A 10891-nucleotide genomic window follows, 5' to 3' on the forward strand; every position below is an offset into this window, starting at 1 on the left:
TTGGGTGGCACTGATGGTGATGGTGACACAGGGGATGGTGGTGACACTGAGGGTAATGGTGACCTTTACAGTGATGGTGACACTGGTGGTGATGCTGACATGGGGGTGTGGCGACACCGATGGTGATGGTGACAGTGGTGGTGTTGATGACATGGGGGTGGTGGTGGTGACACCGGTGGTCGTGACCCCTAAACAAGAGGAGATGCTGACAGTGGGAATCTCGCCCACCTTTCTGTCTGGAGAGAGGAAGGGGCTTCTTTTACCAGCCACGAGGGCTGGCATATGCACGGGGTAAAAATAGAAGCTTAGCAGCACTGCCTTGTCTTCCAGCAAGGGTGGGCGCAGCCTGGGGTGGAGGAGCTGGCTGCCAGGACAGCCTGCTGTGCGTGTGATCTTCCCTGCTCTGAGCTCCGTGCCTGACAATTCCCACTTGTCCATGCACCCTGGAGCCTGCTCTTGGGTTCTGTCTCAGGAGTGGGGTCTGCCTCCTTGCATGGACTGGCAGCTCCTAGAACAGGAGGGTCCTTGTTGCTGGGGTGCTGGGGTGCTGGTATCTTTCCAAAGCAGAAGCCTGGGAAAGGTCGATGTGTTGAAGGTCCAGCTGCGGTGACTGATGCAGCTGGCTTGCAAATGCCTCTTGTGGAGTGGGGCCAATGAAGGGAGATGCTATATACAAAGGGATCTCTGGGTTTGGAGTCGGAACCTGGATTCAGACTGGGCCAGTGATGTTATCCTCCCGAGCCTCTGTTTCCTCATTTCTAAAATGGGAAGAATAACAGTACCTGCCTTGTAGGGTTATATGTGGCTCCAGCCCTCCCAGAGCTCACAGTCCTCTCTTCCTGGGCTGGAGGAGAGCCTCCGGCTGGAGCGGCTGTCCCCTCCAGGGCCCTGCCGGTCTGGTGGTCTAGACTGGCTAAGGCACCTGCCCTTCAGATGCTAGTTGGCAGCCTTCAGCCTCGGCACTGACCAAAGCCCTTGCTTTTCTCTTGGCAGGATCGACAAGACCATGCTGGCGAGCCTGAAGGTCAAGTAAGTAGCCACTTCCTGTTATGTAGCGATCAGAGATGATGGCAGGCCAGAGCTCCTGTGGGCCCCTCGTTTCCCCTGCGTTGTGGGGAACCAGAGTGGGGCTGTAGCATTTGTCAGATTCTCCGTCTCAGTCTTACGGGCTTTGGACTGGAGAGGTTGGACAGGGCTCTTGATTCCTGGGGTGTCTGGAGAAAAGCATGCTGGGATGGAAGCAGCAGGTGCCAGGTTGATGGTAATGCATACAGTGGTGTCTTTTAGGCCATAACTTGGACGTGAGAAAGATAATTTTGTTTCCTGTCCCCTTGATTATTATGTGAAGTCCCCGATCCATCAGTCTTTCTGACATTCCTACCTACCTGGAAAATTGTGCCACGTAGTTCTAAAGCCTCATGAAACACCCCAGTGTGCATGTGGTCAGTTGGCCACTGAGTCATCTGTTACCAGACAAATGTCATCCTGATGAGCCCAGCCCTGCGGCTCTCTGAGGCTTCAACACCAGATTCGGGGGCTGGGAGTTGTCTGCCGCGGTTTGCCATATGTCTGCCCGTCTGTCTGGGAAGCCCTGCGCAGACACACCTCTCTCCCAGAACCTCCACCTGCTCCTCCCTCACCGTCGTTGCTCCTTTTCCATGTGTATTTCTCCCCAGCCATTGTGTTTGCATCCTGATTCCCCTCCCCGCTTCAGACTTTGAAAAAGTCATTCCATCTTCATCCCTCCCTGGGCAATGAGTACTGACCAACCACCTGCTCCAATTGAGTGAATTGAAAAGGAGGGAAATTCTAGGAGGAAAAAATAGCATTGGTCACTAGCCCAAAATATTATCCTGCCATATGTGAGTTTGCTGGTGCATGAGAAATTCCTCCAATGAGTGTCCTCCTTCAGAGGCAGCTCCTCCTGCCTGTGACACCCCATCTCAGCTGAAAGGTTTTCCAGGCCGGCCTCCCTCTGCCATGCCATCTAGTTGCTAGCACTGGCTGTGTATGCCCTGGGTACAGGTCCCCGGGCAAAGCACAGCCGGTCTTGAGCGTCGGCAGATAGGGGTGAGAATAAGAAGCTTCCCACTTTGGTCTGTTTTGCTCAGAACGGTGAGGGTAAGCAGTTAGCAGGGCCGGGATGAGTGGCAGACAGTCCCTGCCTTCGGAGAGCTTTCTGCCGTGGGAGTAGTCTTGGAAGACTGCCAGGAGGAGGCAGCTTCTCTAGCGGCTCTTAAAGATGGGGCGGGACAATAGGTGCACCCGGGCCTCTGCCGGTTGGCGTGGGGTGTGCATCAGTGTGGCTCAGTGTTCAGGGCAAATCGTCACTCATGGGCAAGGCATTTAACTTCTCCAGACTTCAGTTTTTGCATCCTTTGTCTGAAGTCTAATTTTCCGAGAGCTTCTTATCTGCGTATTGAATGAGAATTAGGCACGAAGCAGGGTTACTAAGCGGGGGTGGAGTGGTGGGAATGTTTCTTTTGGTGTTGTTTTGGGATGTTTAGTTCAATTTCACAGGCATTTATTGAGAGGCTGTTTAACGGGTAAAGATGATGTGTCTAACCTGGAAGGGAACTAGTTTCAAGGTGTAGTGAAGGGTTGGGGGCACTGGCCAGTGTTGGGATTGAGTATCTGGGGGGCAGTTTGAGGGCTTTGGTCCTGGGGAGGTAGTGCTGAGATGGCTGTTTGGGATGGTGTGTAGCACTGTGTTCTTACTGGTACTTGGTTAATATTCTTCTGATTGCAAGAAAGAAAAACTCAGTGTAATATGGTTAAGCAGAAGAGAATACAGAAAAGATCCCAGGGTGTCTCAGGGAACCCAGGGGAGAAAGTGGAGCTAGAGTTCAGGAGGGGTTGAGCTGGAACTGGAGAGTCTCCCCAACAAGATTCCTGCTGGCTTCCTTGCAGTAACTGCTAAACTGATCCTAAAATTCATACAGAAATTTAAGGGTTGTCTTTTCTTTCTTTTTTTTAAAGATTATTTACTTATTTTGAGAGAGAGAAAAAGTCGGGGGGAAAGCGTACGAGCGGGGGAGGCGCAGAGAGAGAGAGAGAGAGAGAGAGAGAGAGGGAGGGAGAGAGAATCCCAAGCAAGCTCCGTGTTGTCAGCACAGAGCCTGACGTGGGGCTTGATCCCAAGAAATGTGAGACCTTGACCTGAACTGAGATCAAGAGGCAGACGCTGAACTGGCTGAGCCACCCAGGCACCCCTAAACTTATGGGTAGTCTTGAAAAAGAAGAACAAATTTCGAGGACTATACTTCCTGATTTTGAAATTTACTACAAGGCTACAGTAATCAAGACCATTTGGTACTGGTGTAAGGATAGCCATATAGATCAATGAAACAGAATTCAGAGTCCAGAAATAAATCCCTCACTTTTTTTTTAAATCCCTCACTTTTGTGGTCAGTTGATTTTTCAACAAGTGTGCCAAGACAATTCAATAGAGAAAAATAGTCTTTCAACAAATGGTGCTGGTACAGCTATATCTACATCCAAAAGAATGGAATGGAACCCCTCTCTCACACCATATGTAAAAATTAACTTCAAATGGATCAAAGACCTAAATGTAAGAGCTAAACCTATAAAACTCTTAGAAGAAAACATAGGAGTAAATCTTTGTGACTTCGAATAAGGCAGTGGTTTCTTAGATATGACACCAAAAGCATAAGCAACAACAACAAATTGATAAATTGAACTTCATCCAAATCAAAAACTTCTGTGTTACAAAGGACACCATCAAGAAAGTGAACTGTCAATCCACAGAGTGGGAGAAAATATTTGCAAATCATATCTGATAAGGGACTTTTATCTAAAATACACAAAGAGCTCTCAACAATACAAAGACAACACAATTAGAAAATGTGCAAAGGATCTGAATAGACATTTCTCCAAAGAGGATACATAAATGGACAATAAGCACGTGAAAAGATGTTCAGCATCATTAGCCATCAGGGAAATATACACGAAAGCCACAGTGAGATACTACCTCACACCCATTAGAATGACTATAATCAGAAAGAAGATAATGGCAGGTATTGGTGTGGATGGGGAGAAACTGGAACCCTTGTTCACCGCTGGCTGCTGGGAATGTAAAATGGTGCAGCTGCTTTGGAAAACAATCTGGCAGTTTCTCAAAAGGTTAAACACAGAGTTACCATATGACCAGCAATTCCTCTCTTAAGTACATACCCAAGAGAAATGAAAATACATGTTGTTCATGTAGAAACTTGTAACACGAATGTTCATAGCGGCATGATTAATAATAGCCCAAAGTGGAGACAACCCAAATGTTTATCAACAGATGGATGGGTAAACAAAACGTGACACATCGATACAATGGCATACCATTTGGCCATCAAAAGAAACCAAGTACTGACACATGTTACAACATAGATGAACTTTGGAAACATTATGCTAAGTGAAAGTCACAACCACATATTGTGTGATTCCATTTATATGAGAAGTCTAGAGTAAGCAAATCCACAGAGACAGAAAATAGATTCGTGGTTTCCTAGGGCTGGGGAGGTTGTTAGGGGGAGTGAGTGCTAAAGGATGCAGGTGTCTTTGTGGGGTGATGTAAATGTCCGAGGACCAGATAGTGGTGATGGTGGCACAACCTTGCGAATATACTAAAGCCATTGCATCGTGTGCTTTAAAATGATGAATTGTATCATGTGTAAATTACATCTCAATAAAACTGTTGAAAAAGAGAGAGAATCTTACTGGCCCACCTTGGGTCAGTTGTGTACCCCTGGTCCAATCAGTTTAGCTGGAGACATGAAGTTTTATGATAAAATATGGCTGCTGTGGTCACCTCTCTATGTGGGAGGGGTTAGTTCCCATGAAGAAAGGTGGTTTGTGGGCTGGACGGACACCATACGAGCTTTAAGCTAGCCACCCCCGCTACCATGGGGACTGAAAGGGAGTTCAGTCCTTGTTTTTTCATTTGTCTTCCTCCCCTCCATTGATAGTCCCTAATGTGGAGATCTGCCTAGATGCCCAGGATATGGCTCTGCTCGCTGATATGTCCATTAGATTAACATTTTTAAAGTTTATTGATTTATTTTGAGAGTGAGAGCAAGCAGGGTACGGGCATTGAGAGAGGGAGAGAGAGAATCCCAAGTAGAATCTGCACTGTCAGCACAGAGCCTGATGTGGGGCTTGAACTCAAAAGTGAGACCATGACCTGACCTGAAATCAAGAGTCAGACGCTTAACCGACTGAGCCACCCAGGCGCCCCGCTGGTATGTCCCTTGGGAAGCCAACTACATGGGCTACAGCTCTCCTAGGCACCAGGGTGCCACCCTCCGTCTGCCTCCGCTGGGCGAGACCTCTTACTCTCTACTAGTGTAGTCCGTTGACTTTGCTGAGCAGCAGACACCCCTGCACTGTGGCCTGCGCTCCCAGTTGCGCTCTTTCTCCGGGGACCTAGCGCTCTCCACACAAAGACAGTCAGCCGCGTATCTCCTGGAGGTGTCCCTGAGCCACCCAGCTCTGAAGGTGGGGGTTCTGGCCTCGCCACTGCTGAGCACTTACGGTGTGCTAAGTTGAAATGGCACAGTTTCCCTGAAGTTTCACAACCGCCTCCTGAAGCAGCTGCCGTCGCTCTCGGCGTGGTACAGCTGAGAAGATGGAGGCAGGACACTTGGTTAAGGTCATCGGTGAAGAAATCACGGGGCTGGGGTTTGAATCCCGGTCTGTACTTCGTGGCTGGTTTCGTCCAGGCTGGAGCTGAGTCGTTCTCAGCACCTCCCTTGGCCCCTCTGCTTTCTCACTCTTTTTACCCCCGCTCTGCTCGGGGGCCGTGCACCTAATCTGGGTGGCACAGAATATGCACCTCTGCCTTCACACCACATGCCCTTGCTGCAGGCCCAGGTCGAGTGGCATCTCTGGTGCCTGAATGACGAGGACCCTCACCGGCAAGGTGCAGGGGGCACGGAGCCACACGGGAACAGCGGAGAGGGAGGTGGTGGCCGTGCACACGGGAGGAGTTGGGAGGGCCACGTTATAGCCCCAGGCTAACAGATGGGCAAATGGTTAACTTCTCCAAGACTCAGCTTCCCCATCTGTAAGACAGGATGGTTGGGCTACTGTCTAATCTGCTCTCTTGTAGCTTTGACATTCTAGGAGTTTACCTTCATGACCTTTGTCCTTTTGTATTTCTCTGAGGACCTCAATGATGGGAGGTACTCGCTGTTGAAAAAGTGAATGCATACATGCATGAACGAATGTCTTTGAAAACAGGGGCTCTGCACACTTCGTCTCCGGCACCCTAGAATCTAACATCGTGTTTGGCACATAGCAGGTTCTCAATCTAGATTTGGTGAATGATTCAGTTATGGGTCATTATGGTTAGCCTATCATGTGCAGGTGGAGGGAAGGGAGAAAGAGGCAGAATAAGCAGACGGGTCCGAGGCCAGCTTAGGATAAGGTTAGAAGAATCCTTCAGTACCACCAAGATGTTCTAGAACCTTCTGGGGGCTGACCCTTCATCAACTGCAGTAGTTGAGCCATAGACTAGATTCCCCCAGAGGAGAGCCCAGGCTGGCAAATCTAGGATTTGCTCACGGAGGTCCTTGAAGCAGCATCCAGGAGGTGAGGACCTGAGCTGGGAGCCTCAGATAACCTTCCTCCATTCCTTTTTGCTGCCCCTGCCCTCCCTCACAGACCCCTGTTTCTTTGCTAAAGAAAGGGATGGGCACGCACACATGTGTGGGTACGTGTGTGTGTGTGTGTGTGTATGTGTGTGTGTGTGTTTCTGCTGCACAGGCTGGTAAGCCATGCTCCAGCCATCTGAGATGACTGTCATACACAGCAACTGGCCATAATGGGACTGGGTGAGCATAGGGATGATTCAATGCAGCCTGTCTCCACTGCTGGGGGCACAGTAGCAAGCACATTCCTGATGGTGGGGAAATCTAGAACCCATTGCCTTGTAGGAAACAGAATCCAACTTTCTTTTTTTATACAATTTTTTATGTTTATTTATTTTTGAGAGAGAGAGAGAGAGAGAGAGAGGTGGGGGGGGGGGAGAGGGAGCAGGGAAGGGGCAGAGAGAGAGGGAGACACAGGATCCAAAGCAGGCTTTAGGCTCTGAGCTGTCAGCACAGAGCCCGACGGGGGGCTCGACCCCACAAACTGTGAAATCATGACTGATGCTTAACTGACTGAGCCACCCAGGTGCCCCCCAAAGCCTCCTTTCTAACTGATGGTCCCAGTTCTTGGTCATTAGAAATGGCTTCTCTGAATAGAGAGAAAGCATGTGATGAAGCCTGGAGGTGACTGTGTCCTCTTGTTTCTTCCTCAAGAGAGGGAGGGAGAGGGCCTGGAGGAACATCTTCCCAGCAACCCGGCCAAGAGCAGCATTTCAGCTGTCCTGTGGTTTGGCCAGAAGATACCACACGGCCATCCCTACTCTAGGTTCAGATTTCACCAGCTAAGAATTCAACATTTTATTAGAAGCAGGGTGACCACACAGGCAGGAGCAGATGCAGCGTATCTTCTCTTGGCCCCTAGGGTCCTCGATGGCAGCTGCTGGAGCCATGGCTCATGCAGGATGGGGGCTGTAAACTCAGGGCTTCGATCTCCAGTCAGTGAGAATTACACACAAAATCTAGATGGTTACCTTTACAGACATCTGCTTCTCCTGGTTCTTGTGGTAGTGTTGGCAAGGCCACATGCTCATGTTGGGGAGAGAGCAGAGTCAGGGCCCAGGTATCAGTGCATCAAGTCTCTGCCTCCAGCTTTCCAGCCTTCCTTCCAGAAAGCCTATGGCTCCGCAGTCCACCCTTGATTCCAATTTCGTGGCTTTTTTCATGCATTGGCCGAAGGCCATGATCACCAGTTAATTTCCCCATTTTCCACCAGGACTTTGCTTACAGTGGATTACAAGAATCCTTCAGGTACCACTAAGATGTTCTAGAACCTTCTGGGGCTGCCCCCTTAGTCACTTCCTCTTACACACCCAGGGAATGTGCTGAGAGTATGCTGGGTTGTTAAGGGCAGGGGAGCTTGCTGTTCTGGGGGTTAGAATGCTGCATCAGTTCAGCTCATAATTACTGGGCACCCCCATTCCAAGCCCGGTGCCAGGCCCTGGGGTTGGTGGGAAAACAGAGATGAAAAAGACACGGTCTCTGCTCGTGAAAGCTTACAGCCCTGGAGGCAGGCAGATGTATAGTCAGACAACTGCAGGGGAGTGTGAGGAGGGCTGGCAGAGATGTCCTCTGAGAAGATGGAAGGGGTTTCCTGCAGACTTGGTGATGCCTGAGCCGTATCCGAGGGTGAGTAAGGTCAGTCCACAGAAGAGAGAGGCAGCAACAGTGCACGGACAGTGAGGTGAGAAACGCAGCGGGTGGGAGGGATCTGGGGGCGGTTACTACCACCAGATGGAATACTGGGGTGGGAGTATGGGGGCAGGCTGGGCAGCCTCTGTCAGTATGGGACAGCTGTGCGGAGGGCTGAGCTGGCTTCTCTGGGTGACCGGAGCCACTGCAGGGTTTTAAGGGGAGTAGGACCCAGATTTGAGTCAGAGGGTCCTCTGGCTGTCCTCTGCTGACTCACTGGAGAGGTTGGAGGCTGCGGCGGGGACAGTGGGGTTGGAGAGAGTGGACAGATTGGAGAGTTATCGAAGAGGTGGTCTTCCCAGCCTGGATTGGTTTCGATGTGGGAGGTGAGAGCAAGGGAGGGGTCAAGGTGAAGACTTTCAAGTTTCTGGGTGAGCCCTTGGGTGGATGTTGGCCCCATTTATGGAGATGGGGGAATAAGGCTCTGAATACATGATCCCTACTCTCCCCTCCCCCCTCTCCCCTCTCCACGTGGCCAGTTTAGATCCTGACCGTCATACCTACCCTCCTGCCCGCCCCCGACCATAGAGGGGACAGAGGAGAGGAGCAACATGTGAAGGGTTGCAAGAGATGGTCTGTGGCCAGGAAACAGGCCAGGAAGTGCCCTCTCCCTGACCTTGCAGGCAGGCCTGGCAGTGACCTGGGCCGTGACCCCCAACCCTGCTCAGCTCCTAGGGTGCCTTTGGCAGGTGAGCTCCGGGTGAGCACCGGCTGGCGCCACTGCCCTTGTAATCAGCAGCTGGCTGGACCACGCATGCAGGGCACCCACTTCCCGACACCCTGTGGCCCTGAGCCTGAGCACAGTGTAGGCGTGTGTGGGTGTGTGTAGGCGTGTGTGTGCGCTTGCCTGTGCAGGTGGACATGAGCTTTGAGGGCCCATGTGGGTGACTGTGTGGTGCCTTTTTTGGCTTTAGCGAGTTCCTATGGTAACCACGAACATGTCTCTTTTGGGATCTGGAGTCTCAGGGCGTGAGTGGCTACAGGGAGAAGCAAGGCGGGCGGGTGTTCAGCTGGCAATTGGGCTGTGGCCTGATTTCATTGCCAGACACTGAGGATGCACCTGGAGGTGCCATTTGCCAGGCAGCAAGGTCTGCAAACTCCAGGGATTTGTGTGTTCCTGGCCCTCATCCCGGCTGGTCCCCGCCATGCCTAGGAAGCCCTGGTGAGTCCCTGTTCTGGATTCTTGGTGGACAAGCAGCTTCCTGGGTCTTGACCAGGTCCGGTGGGTGTCTCCTGATGGGCAAACAGGGAGCTAGCTGGAAGCTCTGGCCAGTGGGCACTGGGCATCGGGCCCTTCTGAGATGGGTATGAGACTATGGGCAGGAGAGGTTCTGCTTTATTCCTGGGGCCCTGTGGGGGTGTTTGCCAAGTGGCTGGGGAGCTGAGTGGTCCTTATTGATCCCATGGGACAGGGCTAAGTGTGTTACTGTGGGGGACCAGGGCAGGGAAACGGGAGAGTGGAATGCAGATGGGCAGCCTGGGGCCCACCAGCCTGGGCCCAGCTCTTCTTGAGGGAGCCTCCTCACCCCATTCAGCTCCCTGGAAGGGTCCTTCAGTCCTCAGGTCCCTGGCCATGTACTTGAGCTTCTTCACAGGTCTCCCCAGACTTAGAGGCCTGCTGGCCTGACTCGATGAGAAGACTCAGAATCCCATGGGGAGGAGGCCCTAGGGCTTTGCTTGGCTCACCAAGGGCTGGATTTGGCCAGGGCTGGGGAAGAATTGCTCTTATGGGCTTTGAAGAGAGGCTCTGATTCCCCACATTGTCCTTCCCACGTGCTTCCTGTCCATACATTGTGGACCCCGGGGTGTGTCAGGACCCCCGCTGCCCACAGAGAGGCTCCTGCTGGACAGGGTGCCTGGGAATGTGGGGGTTGCTTGCTTCTATTTCCTTCCTTCTGCTGTCCCCTGTGGGGCTGGGAGCAGGGAGTGGGGATGGGAGTGTGGGGAGAGGATGTAGAGGGGCCTCTCCCAGGAGCTAGCTGTTCCCTCTCCCTCTGAGGGGGCCTGGTGAGGCTCTGCTGGGATGGGGGCTGTGCAGCAGGGGTTGCTAGGTCTGGCTGTGTGGTTGTGGGGTTGCTGAAGGGCAAGGGGAGCAAGGAAGTGGACGTTCTGTGCTTTTTCCAGACCATCTAGGCCCTTCTTTTCTGGAAGGCAGAGTCCAGAGCCTGATCCCCAACAGCTTGCCCTGGGAGCATTGGGAGGTGTGGGAGCCTTTAAGGGAGATCTCCAGATCTCTGGAGCCCTTGAATCTCAGAACTTGAAATAAAAAAGTCAAATGAGCCACTACATAAATTCATTGTGCCCCTGAAACTAGTCACTGAACCTGAGCTTGGTTACCTCCAGCAACAGGGAGCTCATTACTTTGTAAGGATGCCTATTCTATTACAATACAGTTCTGATTGTTCAAAGATGACCATTCTTTTCATCTGGAATCTCTGTAGCTGCCATTCCTTGGTTTCTCATCCCTCCCCAAACAAGGCTAATCCCTTGTTTTCCTGACATTCCTTTAGATTTTGGAAGGTGGTTCTTGTTCCCAGTGTTCT

At 51.6% G+C, this 10891-nt stretch overlaps 1 protein-coding gene across 2 annotated transcripts in view; it reads left to right on the plus strand.

The window, feature by feature from the left end:
- Positions 1–921: 921 nt before the first annotated feature.
- The window catches only part of RAP1GAP2 (RAP1 GTPase activating protein 2), a 188516-nt gene continuing 178546 nt past the window's right edge, over positions 922–10891 (plus strand). Inside the window, exon 1 of one of the 2 annotated variants that reach the window (XM_040455543.1) lies at positions 922–1029. In XM_040455543.1, coding sequence (XP_040311477.1) covers positions 1007–1029 — 23 coding nt within the window. In that variant the 5' untranslated portion in view covers positions 922–1006. Of the gene's footprint in view, positions 1030–9422; positions 9511–10891 lie in introns of those variants that run through there. The other variant, XM_040455544.1, reaches the window with a different exon arrangement.

The sequence above is a fragment of the Herpailurus yagouaroundi genome, unplaced genomic scaffold (genome assembly GCF_014898765.1).
Source record: "Herpailurus yagouaroundi ecotype Mexico unplaced genomic scaffold, PumYag 215, whole genome shotgun sequence".
Classification (NCBI taxonomy): domain Eukaryota; kingdom Metazoa; phylum Chordata; class Mammalia; order Carnivora; family Felidae; genus Herpailurus; species Herpailurus yagouaroundi.